The sequence below is a fragment of the Danio rerio genome, chromosome 5, assembly GCF_049306965.1.
Source record: "Danio rerio strain Tuebingen ecotype United States chromosome 5, GRCz12tu, whole genome shotgun sequence".
Lineage (NCBI taxonomy): Eukaryota > Metazoa > Chordata > Actinopteri > Cypriniformes > Danionidae > Danio > Danio rerio.
Window position 1 is genome coordinate 5,515,001 of NC_133180.1, and position 22,500 is coordinate 5,537,500.

General features: G+C 37.7%; 1 protein-coding gene across 4 annotated transcripts in view; it reads right to left on the reverse strand.

The window, feature by feature from the left end:
- LOC101882086 (ras-specific guanine nucleotide-releasing factor RalGPS1-like) overlaps positions 1–22,500 on the reverse strand; it is a 325,318-nt gene that overhangs the window by 286,150 nt on the left and 16,668 nt on the right. For all 4 annotated transcript variants that reach the window (XM_073951912.1, XM_073951909.1, XM_073951911.1 and 1 more), the window contains exon 2: positions 531–670. In XM_073951912.1, the coding sequence (XP_073808013.1) occupies positions 531–587 (57 nt within the window). In that variant the 5' untranslated portion in view covers positions 588–670. The remainder of the gene's footprint in view (positions 1–530; positions 671–22,500) is intronic.

Consider the following 22,500-nt stretch of genomic DNA (forward strand, 5'->3'; position numbering starts at 1 on the left):
TATTTATTTATTTATTTATTTTTGTGTTTATTTATTAATTTATTTATGTATTTATTTATTTATGTATTTATTTATTTATGTATTTATTTATATATTTATTTATTTATGTATTTATGTATTTATGTATTTATTTACTTATTTATGTGTTTATTTATTTATTTATGTGTTTCTTTATTTATGTATGTATGTATGTATGTATGTATGTATGTATGTATGTATGTATTTATTTATTTATTTATTTATTTATTTATCTATTTATTTATGTGTTTATTTATTTATTTATTTATTTATTTATTTATTTATTTATGTGTTTATTTATTTGTGTTTATTTATTTATTTGTTTATTTATTTATTTATGTGTTTATTTATTTGTTTATTTATTTATGTGTTTATTTATTTATGTGTTTATTTATTTATGCGTTTATTTATTCAAGTTCATTATTAAAATATGAATGAAAAAAGCCATTAAAAAGTCGCTTTACGCTTGATGCTTCTTCTGCGTCTCGTGTGAACGCAACATAAGTGCTTACCTCTGAGGAGGCGGAGCTAATGCTGGTGCCATCCGATAGGCCGTTTCTGCGGTACATGCTGGTGATTCAGCCAATGGGGTGCAGTAGCCGGGGCAGCAGCGGCCCTCAGCCAGACCCCATATATGACAGATCATCCATACCTGAAGACACACAGAGAAGAGAAACATCAGCATTAATGGAGTGAACACCTACAGCTGAAGTCACAATTAATAGCCCTCCAATGATTTTTTTTAAGGGATTTTTCACAGTATTTGCTATAATATTTTTTCTTCTTGAGGAAGTCTTATTCGCTTTATTTCGTCAACAATAAAAGCAGTTTACATTTTTTAAAACCCATTTTAAGCTCAATATTATTAGCCCCTTGAGCTATATTTGTTTTGAATAGTCTACAGAACAAACCACTGTCATACAATCCCTTGTCTAATTACCCTAACTTGCTTAATTAACCTAGTTAAGCCATTTTATCTGTTAATATTGGTTGTGACCCCAAGCATTTGCTGCTTGGGATATACGACGAGATTAATATGAACAAACATTAAAAAAAACACTTTGCAAGTTCCTGACATTTTGTGCAAGAAAAAAAAGGACAAAGTCCTACAAAGTCTTTATGGTACAGGGTAATACTTGAATATGTTCCACTGAACTACTTAATTTGTGTCTTATAAGGCAAAGATGTTTTATTTTATGAGAGGTGGGATCAATGTGGCGCAAGACGCAACGCAATTGCTATTTGCTACTTTCACCTCGGCGCAAGGGTCATTTTGAGGTGTTGCGCCACACTGTTTAAATAGCAAATGCATTTGCGCTCGTATGTGCGCCTATAGGCGTTCTGGTCTAAAAAAGCAGGCGTGTTTTGGCGCGTTGCTATTTTGAGAAACTGTAAATAGTCTGATCTTTAGACCAGAACAAAGTCGGTCTATTGTCTGGCGCAAATAGCGCCTGGCTTACACACTAAAAACAAGATGCAGAGCAATACGCAAATATCTTTACACATGAAAAAGATATAATATATTAAGGATATATATAGGATATAAATAAATAATATAAATTTATAATATAAATATAAATGATTAAAATATTACAAAACATATTAATTTCTAGCCTACATGAATTTAAAAACCACTGCCTTCATACTTTCTTCATCTCGGGAGGCTTTTTCAGTTCATTCAATTTGCTTTTGTATAATGTTATTATTATTAGCAGTATTATTTATTATATCCATATTTATATTTGTTTTATTAAAAACAAGCTTAGATTTGCCCACCTGCAGGTTTTAGACCATATGGGGCACAGCAGGTGTATTTGGAAATACCTTTAAACACTTCGTTATTATTGTTAATTTATTAGTTTGCTGGAAATTAGAACTGAATTTAGAAATAGTTTTGAAACAAATCTTTGCGCTTAACAAACTAAATTAATTATTTATAGGCTAATTGATGTCTGTGCGGTAAGGTTTCCCTATCCACGAGAGCAAAAGCGAAAGTGAACTTACTTTACATCATGTAAATAGCAAATGCGCTCATGACGCGATGCAACTGGCTCTTAAAGGCAATGGGAGATGAGACTCTAATTGGTTTATTCTCAAAACACACCTATAACTCATTAAGAAAATAAACTCAACTCTTTTAGACCATGCGCCATGGCGCAAAACAGATTTTCCCGTCTTTAAATTGGCAAGTATTGATTCTGACACACCCTGAAAGCGTTTGCGCCCTGCGCTTTGCATTTTGCGCATGGACCGTCAAAATAGAGCCCTGAATCTTTAGCAGTTGGTCAGTTAACACTAATTTTTTTCTTATGTTCCTGCTCTCCGCTGTTTCTACCATTTGTTGATGGTAAAAAAATAAATAACTGTAGTGACCTTTTATTAGTATTTTGCACTTTAAAAAAATATTTTTGTTTATTCAATTAAGATATTTTTCTGGGTCTTCATATTTATTCTTTAATTCTTTTGACATATTCTTATGTAAAAAATGTTCACATTTATGCAACCAATAGTTAATAAAATGGTCGTTTATTTCCATACTTACTGTTGCTGACTTTTGTTCTCAGTTTGATCTGGCCATTCATACATTCCACTCACTGAAATAGGTAAAAGTATTCATGATTTGTGCTGATATCGGATTTTTATCGGTATCGGTTCGTACTACAATATCTGTATCGTATCGTAAGTTAAAATGTTGTATCGGGACATTCCTAGTTCTCTTCACTTGTTTGTTGTTGTATTTGTATTGCTTAAAAATGTAATAAACACATTATTATATATATATATATATATATATATATATATATATATATATATATATATATATATATAAACAAGTTAAGCCTTTAAATGTTACTTTAAGCTGTACAGAAGTGTCTTGAAGAATATCTAGTCCAATATTATTTACTGTCATCATGACACAGATAAATTAAATCAGTTTTTAGAGATGAGTTATTACAACTTTTATGATTAGAAATGTGTTAAAAAATCTTTCAGTTAAACAGAAATTGGGGAAAAAACATATAGAGGGGCTAATAATTCTAACTTTAGCTATGTGTGTGTGTGTGTGTGTGTGAGAGTGTGTGAGTGTGTGTGTGTGTGTGTGTGTGTCCTAAATGTCTAGTGAACTCCACAGGGATGCGTTTTGCTCTCTTTCCCAGATGGCCGGAGGAAACCCCAGCATACCTGACTGACCGATGAACCGCCGTGTCCAGAAACAGAGCAACAAATAGGAAAGAATGTGACTTTTACAATGGAAATCCTCTCACACACTGATCAAAACACTTAATGGCTGTTGGGAACGTTCGCCACACTCAGCAGGACATCTCGAACAGCCAATACATCAGCGATACGACCCCCACTCCAGGAAATTACATTTACAACAATCGACATGTTGCTCTGAAGAAAGCTTTTGTTTTGTTTTGTTTTTCAATCTGTGATGCAGTTTTATCAGGTAGATCTCATCTAGGGTTGAAGTCAGAATTATTAGCCCTCCTCTATATTTTTCCCCAATTTCTGTTATTTTTATCAACACATTTCTACACATAACAGTTTTAATGACTTATTTCTGTATGTGGGAAAATAGAACATTTGCTGGATAAGTTGGTGGTTCATGCCGCTGTGGTGACCCCTGATGAATAAAGAGACTAAGCCGAAGAAAAATGAATGATTAAAATGAATATAATTATCTTTATCTATAGTTGCGGCTGGAAGGGCATCCGCTCCGTAAGAACGTGCTGGATAACTTGGCGGTTCATTCCGCTGTGGCGACCCCAGATTAATAAAGGGACTAAGCCGACAAGAAAATGAATGAATGAATGAATGAATGAATAATAAAATCCTGAAGCTCAATAATCAAATCTAAATAGCTGAAACAATATTGCTCAGCCATAGCCCAAACAGAATATTTATTACAACTAAACTGACAAAAACAGCTCATAAATGCGCATCATCACACACCATTCAGAAATCAACACCTTTAAGGGTCACACTTCGTTTTAAGGTGTCCTTGTTACAGTGTAACTAATTAATATTGCGCCATAATTATATAAATAATCACTTGTACTTACTGTACAATTAGGATTAGAAGAATGTGGGTGAGGTTTGTGGTTAGTTGCATGTAATTATGCATAATTAATTGTAATCAGATGTAATGTAATAAGGAAGACACCTTTAAAAAAAGAGCTACTAACTTTTATTAATGTTTTATGGCTAAGTATTACTTAAAATATCTGGTTTGTTTTAATAAGCCAAATCAAATTGTGCTTTATATAGGATTTTTTAATTATGTGGATTATTACCATTCAAATTTAAACCTCAAACAAACTGCATGAATATCCCTGTGTCTAATGTGGCTGAAGACACAGTGGTATAGGTGCTCTGACGACCTCTAGTGGACATAATGTGGGTTTGCGCAATTAAAAGTTGTCCCAAAAAAGGACGTTTCATTCATTCAATTTCCCTCAGCTTAGTCTCTTATTTATCAGGAGTTGCCACAGCGGAATGAACCACCAACTATCCCAGCATATGTTTTACACAGCGGATGCCCTTCCAGCTGCAAACCAGTAATATATAAACACACTGTAATATAAACATATAATACTATTTACTATTTGTAATATAAATACTATTTACAGGCTTGGGGTTGTTAGATATTTTTCAAGTTTCATTCTAGTCAAGTTTATATCATATTATTTAATATTGTATACTTATTTATTACTTATTATTTTAATTAAATTAAAAACAGTAAATTTTAATATTATTGCAGTATATACTGTTGCGATCACAGTTATTAAACCCTCTAAATTATTAATTATTAACCCTCCTGTTTATTTTTCCCCAATTTCTGTTTAACAGAGAGTAGATGTTTTCAACACATTTCTATTCATAATAGTTTTAATAACTCATCTCTAATAACTGATTTATTTTATCTTTGCCATGATGACAGTAAATAATATTAGACTAGATATTCTTCACGACACTTCTATACAGCTTAAAGTGACATTTAAAGGCTTAATTTGGTTAATTAGGTGAACTAGGCAGGTTAGGGTAATTAGGCAAGTTATTTGTATAATGATGGTTTGTTCTGTAGACTATCAAAAAAATATAGCTTAAAGGGGCTAATGCTTTTAATCTAGCCAAAATAAAACAAATAAGACTTTCTCCAGAAGAAAAAATATTATCAGACACACTGTGAAAATTTCCTTGCTCTGTTAAACATCATTTGGGAAATATTTAAAAAAGAAAAAAAATCAAAGGGGGACTATAATAATTCTGAATTCAACTGTATATATTACACAATAGTGAAAAAAAACTGATATCGTGTATCGTGTATCAGTTATAATCCGTCAATGAGGCAAGTACAATAATCTTGTTTGGATTAGAAACAGTTTGCACTAGTTTTAGACTCTCTTGAAATGCTCTGCCACAGGCCTTAAAGACACATACAAATGATAAACTTTCACTATTGTGGTTCAATTTTACTCTACAAACCATGTGTTTAGTGACTCCTGCTCAACAATAAATCAGACTCAACATGTGACTATTGCAGATGTGTACTGTGTACATTGCAATATTAATGCTGAAGCGATATGTTGTGCAGCATTAATATATATATATATATATATATATATATATATATATATATATATATATATATATATTTATATTTTTTTTTTTTTTTTTTTTTTTTTTTTTGGGAGCTTATGTAGGCCTACAGTTCATCACTGATGTAACTGTGTAAACACAAGTACATCTTATTGATTGATTTTCATCACAAAGTATCAGAGAAGAACAGTTTCACAAGCAGTTTGTGATGCATTTTGGAAACAGGAGATGAGTTCTCAGACTTATTATTTGGGTAGCACACACATTCTGAATGCCTTCGGCAGAATTCAAATGAGCCATTTTAATCTACATTAATTCCAAGATTTCAGTGAGATTAATCTAGATTTAAAAAATAATATATGCCCACATAAATATAAATAAATAAATATAAATAAATAGATAAATATAAATAAATAAATAAATAAATATATATATATATATATATATATATATATATATATATATATATATATATATATATATATATATTCTAGTATATCTAGTAAGAGCTTGATTAGCTGGTTCAGAGGCCTGTTTTCTCTGGGTTTTCCGTTTCAAAATGGCAGGTTTGTTAAACTCGAGAAAGCAGGGTAAGTCAAGCCTGTTTCTGAAAGTGAGGTCACTTTAACTCAGAGTCAGTTACTGTGGTCACTTACTCTGTGAACCTAACCTGGTCAGGAGCAGGTTTTATTCTCTAAACTCAGAGTTTCTGTTGGTCTACTACCCTTTTTTAAAGACGAAGCGGTATTTCTCACCTTAGCCTTAAGTTTCCACCAACCTATTTTAATGCTCATTTTGGAGATGCACATAAAAACAATTGATGAAAACGTCAAGATGCACATAACTTTTTAAAATATGCATAAAAAAACACGCATGATTGAGCAGGATAAACTTTTATTCGATAGAAAATATGCGCATAAACTACGATGGAAACACTTTTACTGAACAAATTACAGTATGTACATTAAAAAATGGTCATCATTTGATGATGAAAATGTGTGTGAATGGACAAACTAGCAGGCAGAGCACACTGTAACACGTCTTAAATGTTGTTTTAGTCATTGTAAAATGCCTTAACTGTTTCAGTATTAGTGTATATTATTAAATACCTCCGAGTGTGTCAAGAGTCTCCGCGTCTTATGTCTTCAAAAGCCCCCACGTGTTCATTGTGTGTCAGCATTGTCTTCTGAGGCGCAAGTACATTTATTAAATAAATAAATAATTGACGCAGCTTCTTCTACCTCAGTAAATTTTGTTTTTACTGTTGATATTTTGCGCCAGTTAATCAAGAAGTGACGATTTTGTTCTCTTTGACTCGTTGGATGGAAACGCTGCTTTATTCGCATCTTTTATGCAATATTCCAGTTTTGCACATACATTTATGTAATATATTCGGATGAAAACATAGATATTGCCTACCTTTTAGTCACACACAGAACAATAAATATTTAGCTTACATTCACAGACCTTCGACATGTACTGTAACTAGATTAATAATTCTTTCTAAAAATTATTTTTAGCACTGCTTACCTTCCAAATGTTATATCAACCTCGACCACTTGATCAGTAAAAAAGGCAGACACACAAATGCACTGTTAAATCTATTAAACTCATAAATAAACTTAATAAAAAAATAATAAACTTAACTCATAAATGTGCATAAAAGTTTAGAAAAAATGTATAAACATCACACATTACATTACTTATCTTATTACACTTAAATATTTAAATACTTTAAATGTAAAATTACGCATTAACTTGAGCAGCTGTTTTCCCAGGCCAACTGTCTCGGTTTCACTGATGGTTGCTTCTTTTTAAATATATACACTCATATTTGGTATAACATTGCATGATCACATCAAGTTCAGCTGGAGAAAGAAATGGTGATCTCTTTTTTTAAGATGTTGCCATGATCACTCGTAATATGTGCGCTCCATTGATAATGCCTTTTTAAAGTCACGGTGTGCGCGCTTAACTCTGAGTTGGTCTACTCAAAGTTGGTTGACCTAACACAGATCAGCTGTTCTGAAACCGAAAACTCTGAGTTTTTAATCTCTCGGTAAATCAACTCAAGAGTTCAACTTTAAACTCCGAGTTGATTGAACCTCCTTACTGAAACAGGCCCCAGGTGTGATTAAGGTTGAAGTTAAACTCTCCAGGACACTGGTTTAAGATATTTATTTATTTGTTTCTTCAATTAACAAAGTTCAAAAGAACAGCATTTGAAATATACTGTACATATTCAATTTAATGCACCATTGCTAAATAAAAATGGCTAAATCTCACAAGCTGTTGAACAGTAAGTTATATAAATCATGAAGAATGTTTATTTACTTGACTGTGCAGCACTATACAAACAAACATTACAACATATTTGACTACTGAAAGCACACAGTTGTAACACTCGTTCATAGCACTAGGTGTCGCATCACAAACACAACATGCTTTACCAGGATTTATAAAGTGTTACAGAAGTGTTTTTAAACCACTTCATATTTTTGCCCCTTTAATAATAATAATAATAATAATAATAACAATAAATAATAATAATAAATTGTATATGTATAGCACTTTTCCTACATAACGTGCAACTCAAAGTGCTCAACAAGCAGGGGCAGACTTAGGTCTCCAGGAAATTAGGGGTCCCCAGCCAATGCCAAAAAGCCTATATTAATAATTATCATGATCATTTTAAAATAAATGTTTTATCATATTTTAAAAAATATGTACCATTAAAATGTAAATGTTATTACTTCTTTTCAAAACTGGGAGCCTCATGAATAATGGAATGTTACTTCTGTACAGCACATGCAAATATTAAAATCTAAATCACACATATGACTAATTAACTGTACATATGTGTATGTTGTGAACTTGTTTTTTTTTATTTCTGAATTTATTGTATTTAATTTACATTAAGAAGATGAAGGTTCCACGTAAAATATATTTTTAATATGCAGTTTATTTACAAAACAAAAATAATCAAGAAATCTGAGTTTGAGTTTCAATAGACCTTTCAATGCAATCTCATTCCTGGAGGGCCGGTGTCCCTGCAGGGTTCAGCTCCAACTTGCCTCAACACACCTGCCTGGGTGTTTCAAGTATACCTAGTAAGACCTTGATTAGCTTGTTCAGGTGTGTTTGATTAGTGTTGGAGCTGAAATCTGCAGGACACCGGCCCTCCAGGAACAAGTTTTACTGCTATACACCATTTTGTGGGATGTAAACAAAAACAATGGTCCCATGGTATTTCCTGCTTGACATATTTAATTCCAATAGCTATCGAGAATCCAAATAGAGCGACATATTGATCAATAAATGTTATGATAGCCGTTTTAACATTAAGATATGATTGAATTGCCTCGTTTTAGTTATGAAATAGTTGAATAACAAGCAGGAAATGCTCACAGGCCAATGACATCACCCCATTAAAGTGGTCTATAGGGCCCTCATACCTTGAATTGCTTAGTGCCCCCAAATCACTAAGTCCACCCCTGTTAACAAGCATAAACAAATATTAAGAACAACCTCAACGTCGAGTACTGAAATATAGAAACAGATAAGGAAATAGAAAAAAAAGCTAAACGTAAAAAGGGTATGCAAATACGTAGAACAAAATAAACAACAACTAGAATGACACCAATACTGAGCTCATTCCCATGAGAAGATCACATTACACTGTGTGCATATAGAGTAATAGCAGCTTAATGACTGAGAGGATTAACACACAACTGGTCTGTACGGTGTTCGCCAGCGCTTTACAACTGCTTTCGATTCATTCATGGCTAACTTTCTACATGTGACAACCAAACACTACAATTTCTTTAAATGTAATTTTTTTTATTATTATTATTATTTTAGCTAGTTGTCAAAGCAACAATCAATTTATTCATTCGTTTTCCTTCAGCTTAGACCCTTATTTATTAGTGGTCACCACAGTGGAATGAACCGCCAACTTATCCAGCATATGGTTTACTCAGTGAATACCCTTCCAGCGCCAAGCCAGTGTTGGGAAACACCCAAACTAGTTCTGCATAACATGGGAAAAATCTGAAATTGCAATATTAATTTTTTTTTTTTTGCAATACAGTTGAAATCAGAAGTTTACATACACTCTTAAAAAAAAAAAAAAAAAACAGAACCATATTTAAAAAATGTCTGATGGTAAATCATACTAAACGTTTACTATTTAAAGGGCCATGAAACCCCCCTGGTTTCAGCAGGGTGTTTTCACACCTCTACTTTGGAAAAAGTCAGAAAAGTGGGCGTGTCCAGCTCTGTTTAGGGGGGAGTGTTGGAGGAAGAAAAGTGGGATGGTGTGGGAGTGTCTATTTGAACACGCGCAAGTTTCAGAGTCAAAACTCACACACACAAACACACAGAAGAAAGTGATGGTGTTTAACCTACATGGACATGTGTAGTCGAATTATTTGCCAAATTATTAAATGGTGGACTTTAACTGCAGTTTTGCTCTTTCATTCAGGGAATTCATTCATGTCCCTCTCGACAAACGAGATATTTGATTCGAGGATCTGCTCTAAGCGTGTATTTTTCATGCAATGTTTGATACCGCACGGCGAATGAGAGAAAAAAACCCTCCGCATTTCCCGGAAACGTAGATGCACACGGCAGGTAGCGTCAGAAAGCCGCGTGTGTTATTCCGGTCACTAAATGCGGTAAAAATCCTACACGAGGTTAAAGTTTATTTGTGGTGCTAACATGTTTACACTAAGTGCAATAGTTAGTTCGATGCGAACAAACTGAATAAACAAAGAGCACTGGTCGCTCACTTACCAAATCTGTAGAGACAGGACAATCACCAGCAACTAGAGCCGCGTCTTTATTAAGAGGAGACTACAAGCGAATCCGGATCTCAGCGTTTGCAGATGAGAACAGATGTCAGGTAAACAATGTTCCTCCTTAGACACGCAAGTTATTATTGTCGAGCGTCGCGTACACTGTTAATCCACACGTGATCCAGGTGAGCTCTCACAGAGAGAAAATGAAAACGAAACTTAACTGCAGCAAACTATAAAAGCAACACTTCACGCTTGTTTTGCCAACACAACGTGGCATCTTTGTCGTCTAAGCACTGTGACAGTAATGAATATTAATGAAGTTGCACAATGGAGCGCGCTGATTGGTTTGAACCAAGCCTTACTCATGCATTAATGCAACACACTGTAAGACTCACTCTGGCACAGACGTCCAGTCTGCACGCTGGGATACACGCTATTATGTCATGACCGTGACGCAGCTTCAAAAATTCGTTTCAAACCGGAAGTATGAATTTGCTTGAAATAACGCAAAAACAACCAATTTACACTTTTTAGTGAAATATAGGTGTCCTAATAGTGTTTATAGCAGTGTGGGACACATATACCACTGTCAACAACTCAAAACATTTGTTTTGGTGTTTCGTGACCCTTTAAGGTCTGTTGGGATTACCTAAATGATTTACATTTTTGCTAAATGCCAGAATTATGAGAGATTTGTTTTAGAGATTTTTTATCAATTTTTAGAGTCAAACATTTCCTTGGTATTATTTTAGCTTTGCTTTTAAACTGTAACTTTTGTGGGAATCCTTCCACAAGCATCTCACAATAGTTTGAAGGAGTTTTGGCCCATTCCTCCTGACAGAATTGGTGTAACTGAGTCAGATTTGTTGGCTGTCTTGCTCGCAAAAGCTTTTTCACATCTGCCCACACGTTTTTAATAGAATTGAGATCAGTATGCTTATATATGATTAAAACCAAACAAACAAGGCTACTGGATTAAAAGTGAAAGCAGGAGATAAAGTAATGCGCCTCGCCATGGAAACACTCATAGCCTTCTCACCCGCTCTGAGTCCAGATGGCATCTATGAGAACTATAATCATACAGTGATGTGAGAGGGACGGTATAGTATTAGCACTGACTCATGGCTGTATTAGAGGAAACACTTGCACACTGTGAGCAGACACCTCTGGATTGATGGATTGTGACGTTGAACGGGTTACAAAGAGAGAAAGCAGAGAGAAATGTGAGACGTCTCGAATTCAGCTGAATCCTGGAGACTTGGAGATTGTCTCCGACTATGTGCAGGAGAGAAGATGAGCTTATTTAAAGGGATAGTTCACCCAAAAATGAATGTTTGTGCACTATTTACTCTGGGTGGTTCTAAACCTTTGAGTTTCTTTCTTCTGTTGAACACACATAAGAACAGTTGAAGCTGAATTTTATTCCTTTTTCAAAAAATGATGTTTAACAGAGCAAATAATTTTTCATAGTATTTCCTATGTGCTTGTTTAGTCGTGACGTATGGAATACTGTTTCCGGGTCCAAGCCGCTACTCAGTTGAATTGAGAAAATATTTGCTTATGATCACTTTTTAGTCACACGTTAAAGGTGCAGTAGGTGATCTGCCAAGAAGCTAACCGCTTAGCATATTATCTTTGGACGGCGGGGAGGGACTGGACCTGAATTGAACCTGCAACCTTTTGACTTAACTAACCTGAATTTGGACTTTTCAACTTACTAGAACTTCTATGTTAAGCTGCTTGACACAATCTACATTGTACAAGTGCTAGAGAAATAAAGATGAATTAAATTGAATTGTGAAATGGTTCATTCTTTCCCCTATCTTCAATTTCTGCCTGGACCAGGAATCGAACCTGCAAACTTTCGATTACAAAAAAGCTTCAACTCTCTAACAATTGGAACACAACTGCTCTGTATTGTTTAGTATAGGAGAGTTTGTGTATTAGTCATCCCCTTTGTCTTCATCACACCGCGGTTTTTAAATCTGGCTCTGTTTAATTATCATGTAGTGAGACGCTGTAATTATGCAACTATTAAACTCTTTCAAAGGTCTGTCCTCACAAACACTGAAATAGAGGACTGAGAGAGGAAACCAGACACTAATCACAGCTGTAAATTAAGAGACTTTCTGAGAATTATTTTCTGATTATTCCTCAGTCCATAAGGCTCCACACAAACAAACAAAAATACAGAGTTTAGATAATAGAATACATTTTGTGGTAAGCACTGTGGCCTCACAGCAAAAAGGTCGCTTGTTCGAGTCCCGGCTGGGCAATTTTGTCATTTCTGAGTGGAGTTTGCATGTTCTTTAAGTGTTGGCGTTGGGTTTCCTCCGGGTGCTCTGGTTTCCCCCCACAGTCCAAACACATGCGCTATAGGATTGGATGAACTAAATTGGCCGTAGTGTATGAGTGTGTGTGTGAATGAGTGTGTATAGGTTTTTCCTAGTAGTGGGTTCCGGCTGGAAGGGCATCTGCTGCGTAAAACATATGCCAGAATAGTTGGTGGTTCATTCCTCTGTGGCGACCCCTGATAAAAAAGGGACTAAGCCAAAGAAAAATGAACTAATTTTCAAAATGTAGTGTACTCATTTATGCTGAGCACTGTGAATATACATATGAAGAGTTCAGATGCAGAAGCCGCTAATCGCTACTTCCTCAAAAAATGAGCTAATCACATTGAGCGAGTGCTTTAGGCACGTAGTACACCATCAACAAATATTTTCACTTCAAATAATCTAAATCCCAGCGTCAGCTCATTCAGAAATAACAGTTTGTTGGAAAAAGCCTCTAAACGCCACTTGCCTTTGGCAGCAAAAGCCGCTATATACAGAGAACCAATCAGAAGTCGCAAATCGAATCATTTGTTTTCAATGTAGCAGCACGCAGATACGCCGGCTTTTAGGAAAAGAGTGTTTTACTCTGTCTACGATTTCGATTTTAAAAGACGGAGTTTGAAGAACTGGAGGAGCCTGTCCGACTGTCACTAGCTATGTTTCCATCCAAAAATGCGAATGAACTTTATGCGCAAAACTGGATTATCGCATAAAAGACGTGCAAATGAAGAAGCGTTTCCATCCAACGAGTCAAAGCCAACAAAATCGTCACTTCCTGATTAACTGCCGCCAAATATCAACAGTAAAAGCTGAATTTGCTGCAGTAGGAGAAGCTGCGTACATCTTTTCTTCGTCTAATAAATGACTTGTGCCTCAGAAGGAAATCCTGACATGCAGTGAACGTGTGGAGGTGTTTGAAGAGTGAGATGCGGAGAACAGACGCTCTTGATTCTGGAGGTAACTAATGATAAAACAACACTAATACTTAGAGTAAGGTGTTTTAGAATGACCAAAACAAAAGTTCAGATGTTTTACAGTGTGCTCAGCCTGCTGGTTTGTCTATTTACACACATTTTCATCATTACATGATCTCTTATGACAAAATCACATGACCTTTTTTAATGCGCATACTGACATTTGTGCGGTAAAAGTGTTTCCATCATAGTTTATGCGCATATTTTCTTATCTAATAAGAAGTTTATCCTACTTAGTTATGCGCATTTTCAAAACTTAATGCACATCATGACGTTTCCATCAACCGTTTTTTATGCGCATATGCAAAATGCACATAAAAAAAACACGTGGATGAAAACATAGCTAGTAAATGGCAAATGGAAACGTCCCTTACCTCACAACTCTGCATTATAAGGAAAAGAAAACACACTGTACAGTAGGGTTGGGCCGACAGACGATGCCATCAGACAGGGGGCAGTGCACGTCAGACAGTTTATCAAGGATGTACAGTACTGATGGATCAAGTCTCACTATAGTTGTTAAGGTCGTCACGATTTTGGTTTCGAAATTTATGCTCAATTTTGATTATCAAACCAAAAAATAGAATGGTCGATGCTGCCACGCCCCCATGTCACGTCAGCTTGGCTTGCCAAGAGGGAAAAAAACAGGCTTGTTGAAGTGCTTGTTAAACGGCAGACGCAGGAGACCCGTCGACAGAGCTTAAACCCTCTCCTGTTTCAATGAAGTCGCCGATGTGTAGAGGTCTGCATTCCCGCGGGACCAGACCAGATTTCTGTGGCGCGGAAATAAATTTCCGAATAAATCGCTGGAGCGGTCGGTATCAGGTTTAATTTGGGACGGGAGCGGGCTGTCTAGCAATATCGCTCCCGACTCCCGAGCGACCACGCGTATGTATGTGTGTAAATGAAATAGCGCGATGCTGTGAATAGCTTGTTTGTTGCTGTGTGTGTGTGTGTGTGTGTGTGTGTGTGTGTGTGTGTGTGTGTGTGTGTGTGTGTGTGCACGCGCGAATGAAAGAGAGGTGTGTGTGTGTGTGTGTGTGTGTGTGTGTGTGTGTGTGTGTGTGTGTGTGTGTGTGTGTGTGTGTGTGTGTGTGTGTGTGTGTGTGTGTGTGTGTGCGCACGAATGAGAGAGAGCTTTGCCTGTGTGTGTGTGTGTTAGTGCGTGCGTGCGAATGAGAGAGAGAGAGAGCTTTGCCTGTGTGTGTGCTTGGTGCTTATGTGTGTGTGTTAGTGCGCGTACGCGAATAAGAGAGAGAGAGAGAGCTTTGTCTGTGTGTGTGCTTGGTGCTGTGTGTGTGTTTATACAGACAGCTTGTTATAGGCTGCCTGGACTGTATAGTTGGGAGGTTTTCGTTTTTTTTTTCTCCACCCCACTCTTAAGCGGGATCGGGCGCGGCAGGTAGAAAATGGGGCGGGGCGGGCAGCGGGACAACAAATGCTTAATATAGGCGGGAGCGGGATACTGTTGGCTGGTTCCTGTTGGTTGTGCGTCTTTTTTACCGACGCCATTATAAAGACACAGATCACTGCCTATTCACGAGTCCCGCAGATAAAGTGATTGACAGGTGGTAATTATGTGTGTATCTTGCCTTTATTCATTTACTGTATGATTTGTTTATGGGTAAAACAAAGACCATACAGGTCAGGTAGTTTAAACGATAGGCTACAAATAATTAATTCGTTATTAATTAATTATTCATAATCAAAAATCGAATCGAACCATGACTTTAGAATCGAAAATGTAATCGAATCGAGGATTTGGAGGATCGTGACACCCTTAATAGTTGTTATGAGTGACATTCAGACATGCAAAGTCTCCCGGAAGTTCCGGGAGTCTCTATGCATTTTTAGGAACCAATGCCCACAAACGAGTGAAAATCTCCCGGAAATCGCGCATCTCACTCCTGGTCCTCAAATAAGTCGCGCACCCTTATCACCCCCGGATCCCTACTTGTCTTTGGTCGACATCGCCAAACCCTATTTTACAGTACTCTTCATATATAAAATTAAAGTGCAATAGTACAAAAAAAAACTAAAATAAATAGCATATTATTAAAAAAAATTATAATAATTATAATAAAAAATCTTAATGTGTCACAACATCAGCAAACTAAAAAATAAAAATAAAATCTATTTGACTGGTCCAGATAACATGCACTGAACGAGATAAAGATGGCAAGAGTTGATTCTCACAGCTGATTGGAGATCAGTCCTGCCTATGTCATGAGTTTCTGCAGCTCATCAGAAGGAAACTGACACGCAGTGAAGCAGGATGTAGATGTAGAGCAGTGATACAGTTTTATAGCAGCACAAACTACAGCTTCTGAAGTCTCATCTGACCACTTAGATTTACACTAAAATCTCGTTCACTGTTACAAAATGTCTATATAGCAAGAATATCTTGATATATTTGTTTGGAACAAGAATGAATTGTTCATATTATAAATCATTTGCCACAATCCTTAGAACCATTGGTCAGCAAATTATTCATTTTCCTTCGGCTTAAGGCTTATTTATACTTCTGCGTCAAGCGCACACATTTGCTAGCGCAGACTATGGTCACATAGTCCTCGCCGTGGTCGTCGCAACGATGCATAGAGCAAGCTCTGTGATTGGTCGGCTTGGTAGCACTGGCGAGTGTGGGCTGGACAGAGAGCCGCGTGAGTCCGTTGGAGCAAGTGTTTACAAGTGTCGAGTCCCGAGAAAGTGTTCCAGATGAAAAGTTTTGTTTTGTGTTTACCTCATGCTTAAAATTGTTGCACGTCCGCCCATTCCTGCATTTAAATGAGTGAGTTTGAGTCACTTGTACATTAAGGAAGCGTTCAGAAAAAACAAAACACCAGCGAAGAAGCTCGACACAGAGGAACATAAACGCCTCACTGCCAGCTAGCGTTTCAGGAGTGCAGAGCAACAGCCACAGCGGAATGAACCGCCAACTTTTCTAGCAAGTGTTTTGCACAGCGGATGCCCTTCCAGCCGGACTGAGTACTGGGAAACACCCATACACACTCAAGCCACTAATCGCCACTTCCTCCAAAAATGAGCTAATCACATTGAGCGAGTGCTTTAGGCACTTAGTACACCATCAACTAATATTTTTGCTTCAAACCATCTAAATATCAGGGTCAGCGCATTCAGAAATACCAGTTTATTGGAAAAAGCCTCTAAACGCCACTTGCCTTTGGCAGCAAAAGCTGCTATATCCCGAGAACCAATCAGAAGTTGCGAATTGAATCATATGTTTTCAATGTAGCAGCGTTCTGATGTGCCGGCTTTTAGGTGAAGAGTGTTTTACTCCGCCTACGATTTCGATTTTAAAAGACGGAGTTTGATGAACTGGATAAGCCTGTCCGAATGTCACTAGCTATGTTTACATCCAAAAATGTGAATGAACTTTATGCGCAAAACTGGATTATCGCATAAAAGACGTGCGAATGAAGAAGCGTTTCCATCCAACGAGTCAAAGCCAACAAAATCGTCACTTCCTGATTAACTGATACAGTAAAAGCTGAATTCGCTGCAGTAGGAGAAGCTGCGTACATCTTGCGTACATACACACTCATTCACCCACTAATACACTATAGCTAATTTTTCAATTCACTTACATTGCATATATGGGTGTGATGAAATCGCGGGCTACAAGATCTCACGATGAATTTAGCATTGAAGATTAAAGGCAGGATCTAATTTGAACGGCAAATCAAGTGCTTTGCACAAACCTGGCAACCCAGGCTGCCTGCTTGGGCAGGTGTGAAGTAACTGCTTTTGTCACCGGAGCTGAAAGGTTGCCTTATCCAAAAGCAAAGGCTGCTAAATAAGAAATTGATAAATAAGGGACTAAGCTGAAGGAAATGAAATGAAGAAATAAGTTATTTGTTACGAGTCAGGATTGTCGACCGAAAATGATAAACCAAAAAAAAAAAAAAAAAGTTCAAATCCTGGCAGATTCGCTGGCCAATTATCACTGGTCACTAATCATTAACTTAAATGAAACCATATTGATCAGCAAATGGATAAATAAATCAGATGGATGATGGTACAGTATATAACACTTTAATATATCTGAAATGACGTTCTGACAGACTCAGAGACAGCAGTAAAGCTCAGTGTTGATCTGAGTTCTTCATCCAGGGATCAGACTTGGCAACAGAGCGTTCGTTTCTCATCCCTCCCACAATCCCCAGCTCTGAGGGAGCGTCGTCATGGTAACAGCAAACCTCTTGGAATGTGGGCCGACTGTGAGTTTCTGAATGAGCTGAAACCGAACCCGCAGCCGACTTCAGCCTGCTGTTGACATGATACTGCAATGTTGATATGATCCCTTAAAGGGGACCTTATTTGCCCCTATTTACATGTATGATGTAAAACAAGTTTCTGATGAGCGTGTGTGAAGATTCAACTCAAAATACCACACACATGATGTTTAATAACTCTCTGAAACTGACCCTTTTAGGCTTTGTTCCTAATGGTGTCATTTTGGTGACTGTCTCTTTAAATTGAAATGAGATTGTGCTCTTTTCACAAGAGGGTGGAGCTTAGGGCTGTGCAATTAATCGAAAATCCGATTTTGATTTCGATTTTTGTCTTTTAACAATTATGAAAAACCATTAATCGAGATAAACGATTATTCCATCACGTACCGCCCCCTTTCCAGTTGTACACGTGTGAAAACTCTTTGCCTCTGCAAAGCTCAGTTCCACATGAAAGTGACTAAAAGCAAGTGCTGTAATGTAACTTTTGCAGCACGGGATGCGCATCATTCATATTTTTAAAAGCGCAAAAGAGCACGTGCTGATGTGTGTGTGTGTGTGCGCCGTGCTTAGCCTCGGACAGGTAGCGTGTGTGTGTTTCTGCGCGCGCGAGCTTAGCCTCGGACAGCAGAGCACACACACATCTAACGCGATCTTAGTGTGAATGGTCAAATACATGCACATTTGTGTCAGAGCGCGGTGTTTACTGATTATTCATATTAACCCTCATTTGTGTAATAAACAAGTTAAGAATCAAAAGACACGAGAAAGAGAAACCATATCAGAGCCGCACTATTCTTAAAGAGACAGCGTGCGGTATTCCTGCTGCTGGAGAAATATTGTTTTAGCTGTTTTTATTATTAATCAAATTAATCAAAGGGTCAAATGTCCAAAGTAAGAGAGAGAGAGAGAGAGAGAGAGAGAGAGAGAGAGAGAGGCAGAGATGGAGTTTTACAGCATTTCCCCCTAGTAGAGGTGTGAACCTACACTGGTCTCAAGGTTCGGTTACGATTATCATGCCATCGATTCGGTTCAATTCCATATTGCGGTGCATCACGGTGCATTGATGATGCTTTCCATACACAGTGTTATATTTTGGGGGGGCTATAACAAGCTGTCTGTGTAAACACACACACACACACACACACACACACACACACACAATCTCTCATTCACACACATATACAAATATAGACAGCAATAAACAAAAACACACGCACACACACACACACACACACACACACACACACACACACACACACACACACACACACACACACACACACACACACACACACACACACACACACGTACACGTACAAGAGCGATATTGTGATGCTACGTTCACACCAGACGCGGAACGCGCGTCAAGCGCGAGTGATTTACATGTTAAGTCAAAGCAAACACACGAATAGACATCCTGCGGCGAGAATGACGAGAATTGTGCGTGCGCATGGTGCGAATGGCGTGGCGCGAATTGAGCGTTTTGCGCGTTTGACGCGCTTAGTGCGTGTTTCGCGCGAATCACTCGAGTTCGAAAATCTGAACTTCAGCGTACATTCGCGCCGTGTTAACCAATCAGGAGCTTGCTCTTGTTGGGCCGTGATTGTGACGTAGAACCTGTTGTCGGTGTCCCAGAGGAAATCCCCCAGCAGACACCGACAAGAAGTTCATCAAACTGGTCTGGGCTCAGTCAGAAGCACCGCTGAAATCCTCCACAGGTTCAGTTTCTGGAGGAGTCTATGAGCTTAAAGAGCTGGATGCACCTCTGAAAGGATGTAGTGAACTCAGACACAGCCCTAAACGTATCGACGCTGTTTATCATCCTTCATAAAGCACATAAACACTGTTATTTTCTTCATAAAATCCATGTTAGCCCTTTAGCTATGAAGCTAGAGTCACAGGGCAGACAGAAGCCCTGCCCATCACGCGAATCTGCGTCTGTTCTGAAGTGAATTTGACGCACGAATGAAGCGGGGTTTGACGCGCGAATGAAGCGAGTAACCTCAAATGTTCACGCGGATATTTACGCGCAAATAGCACGATTTATCCGCGTGTTCCGCGTCTGGTGTGAACACAGCATAAGACCGCCCACTCATGTCCAAATTACACCAGATTTACCGACCGCTCCCGCACTTTATTCGGAAATTTATTCAGACCTATATCCAGAAGTATTGCAGTAACAGCCGAGAGGAAAAGAGAGGGAAGAATAAGTCATGCCAGCAGCCGAGAGGAAAAGTCACGCCAGCAGGTAAAAATGGGCCACAGTGAGAAAGAGAGAGAGATGGAGTTCACTTTCATCCCTCAATCGCAGAGAAATAGAGGCTTTTGCTGTAAGTGTCGGTGAAATACCCATCAGAAAACACACATACGCAGTGAAATTGTGCACAGTTTCTGCATATTTAAGAAGTTGGAGTGTTGTAAATACCCGCGCTCACCTCCCTTGCGACAGAGCGCATATGAGTTAAATGACGTCGGCACATAATAACCGGTTGTAATTATAACTGAACTGATAATGAATTGTCCGCATCTGCATCGCGGTACACAGAAGAAACTATTAATGAAATCGCGGCTTGTGTGCTGTGCCTTCTTCAGTGTCAATTAAAGACTGTCCAGCAAAATCACAAGCAGTTGAACTGTGCATATTTATCTACCTTTTAAGTAGTTGGAGCATTTTATTTTCTCGCCCTCGCCTCCTTCGCCATAGTATTCTACTGCGACATCGTGCATATGAGATTAATGACGTAAGGAAATTTTACACAATTATACACAAATACTTTAGCATGTTGTAACCCAGCATTGGGTCAAATTATGGACAAACCCAATATTGGCAGGGCTCAAAATTGCGACCGTTTTGGTCACATATGCGCCTGAAATTTTATCTATGCGACCTCAAAATATATTTGGGAGCATGTGTGCGAGTGCAGGGTGAAGCAGTGGCGCAGTAGGTAGTGCTGTCGCCTCACAGCAAGAAGGTCGCTGGGTTGCTGGTTCGATCCTCGGCTCTGTTGGCGTTTCTGTGTGGAGTTTGCATGTTCGCGTGGGTTTCCTCTGAGTGCTCCGATTTCCCCCACAGTCCAAAGACATGTGGTACAGGTGAATTGGGTAGGCTAAATTGTCCGTAGTGTATGAGTGTGTGTGGGTGTTTCCCAAAGACGGATTGCTGCTGGAAGGGCATCCGCTGCGTAAAAACGTGCTGGATAAGTTGGCGGTTCATTCCACTGTGGCGACCCCGGATTATTAAAGGGACTAAGCCGACAAGAAAATGAATGAATGAATGAATTTGCGAGTGCATAAAATTGTTGCCGTGCGACCGGTTTTCACTGCAAAATGTTCTCCGCATGTGCAGATTTAGGAGAAATTCACACACAATGCATCTTTGCACCCAAAAACGCCAGGAAAAGTTTCAAACAGTTGTCATGTCAACTGGCTGCAGTAAACAAATCCCACAATGCTTGCCCCACCTTCAAGCTCATCTAATTGGCCCACTGCTCTAGAACAGAACGCGAATGGATTGGATAATATCAGCTGTCAATCACTCCGTTCAGATGACAGGGAGCTACAGCCACAAAAACGTAAAGGTCTGGAAACAAGAGAATGAAAACAACACGGGCAGATTTAGTTTTAGAAACAGCCTAAAGTCACAAATAATGGCAGATCTGATTAGTGATCATGTTGTGAATGTCAATCCAGCATTTACACTTTTAAAAGAGTGGACAAAAGACTTCCAATGGGTTAAAGTCCGCTATGAAAAGAACTAAAGCCATTCACCGTAAAGCCAGTGGGATGGAGTTTTCACGTAACAGCATTTGCCACATCCACACATTTTAAGCACGAGATGTTCTAACCTTATTTAATCGTTCACTTAATCATCACGATGCTGTCAGCCATGCGACTGGCACCGCGTTCACAGATTTTTCGCAGATTTATTTGTTTGTTAGTTTTCATTAATGTTGATATCAAATGCAATAAATCTGTTAATATAAAACTTGTAGTAACGGTGCTCATAATTGTTGGTGGGTGCGCCTAAATTTTGGCTGGTGCACCTAAATATTTGATTCCAAGAAAAAAAAAAGGTTTATTTCCTTTTTTTTTATAATTAAATTTAAATGACACTTTTTAACCCAATGTTTTGATTTGTCCATATTTGACCCAACATTGGTTTACGACAACCCAGCCTTTTTTATTTATTTTTTTTATTTTATATTTTTTAGGTTAACACCAGTCAATACTTTGTAACAAAAAAAAATAAATAGTATCTTGTGCTGACTATAGCTGCGTTTAACGGAAAAAAAACTATACAATTAATAAAGAGAGAAATAAAGGTTTGGAGCCAGATACTTGAGGGAGAGGAAACCATGTATGTTTTCATTTTTGAGGTAACTATCCCTTTAAGAAATGTGAAAAAGCAGTCCTGCTCAGATGTCAGGTTAGGGAGGAGGATTTGCCCTCAGATGCACCTTATCAGAGACTGAATCCTCATGACATCATCACTGCACTCAGCATTTCTGTAGAT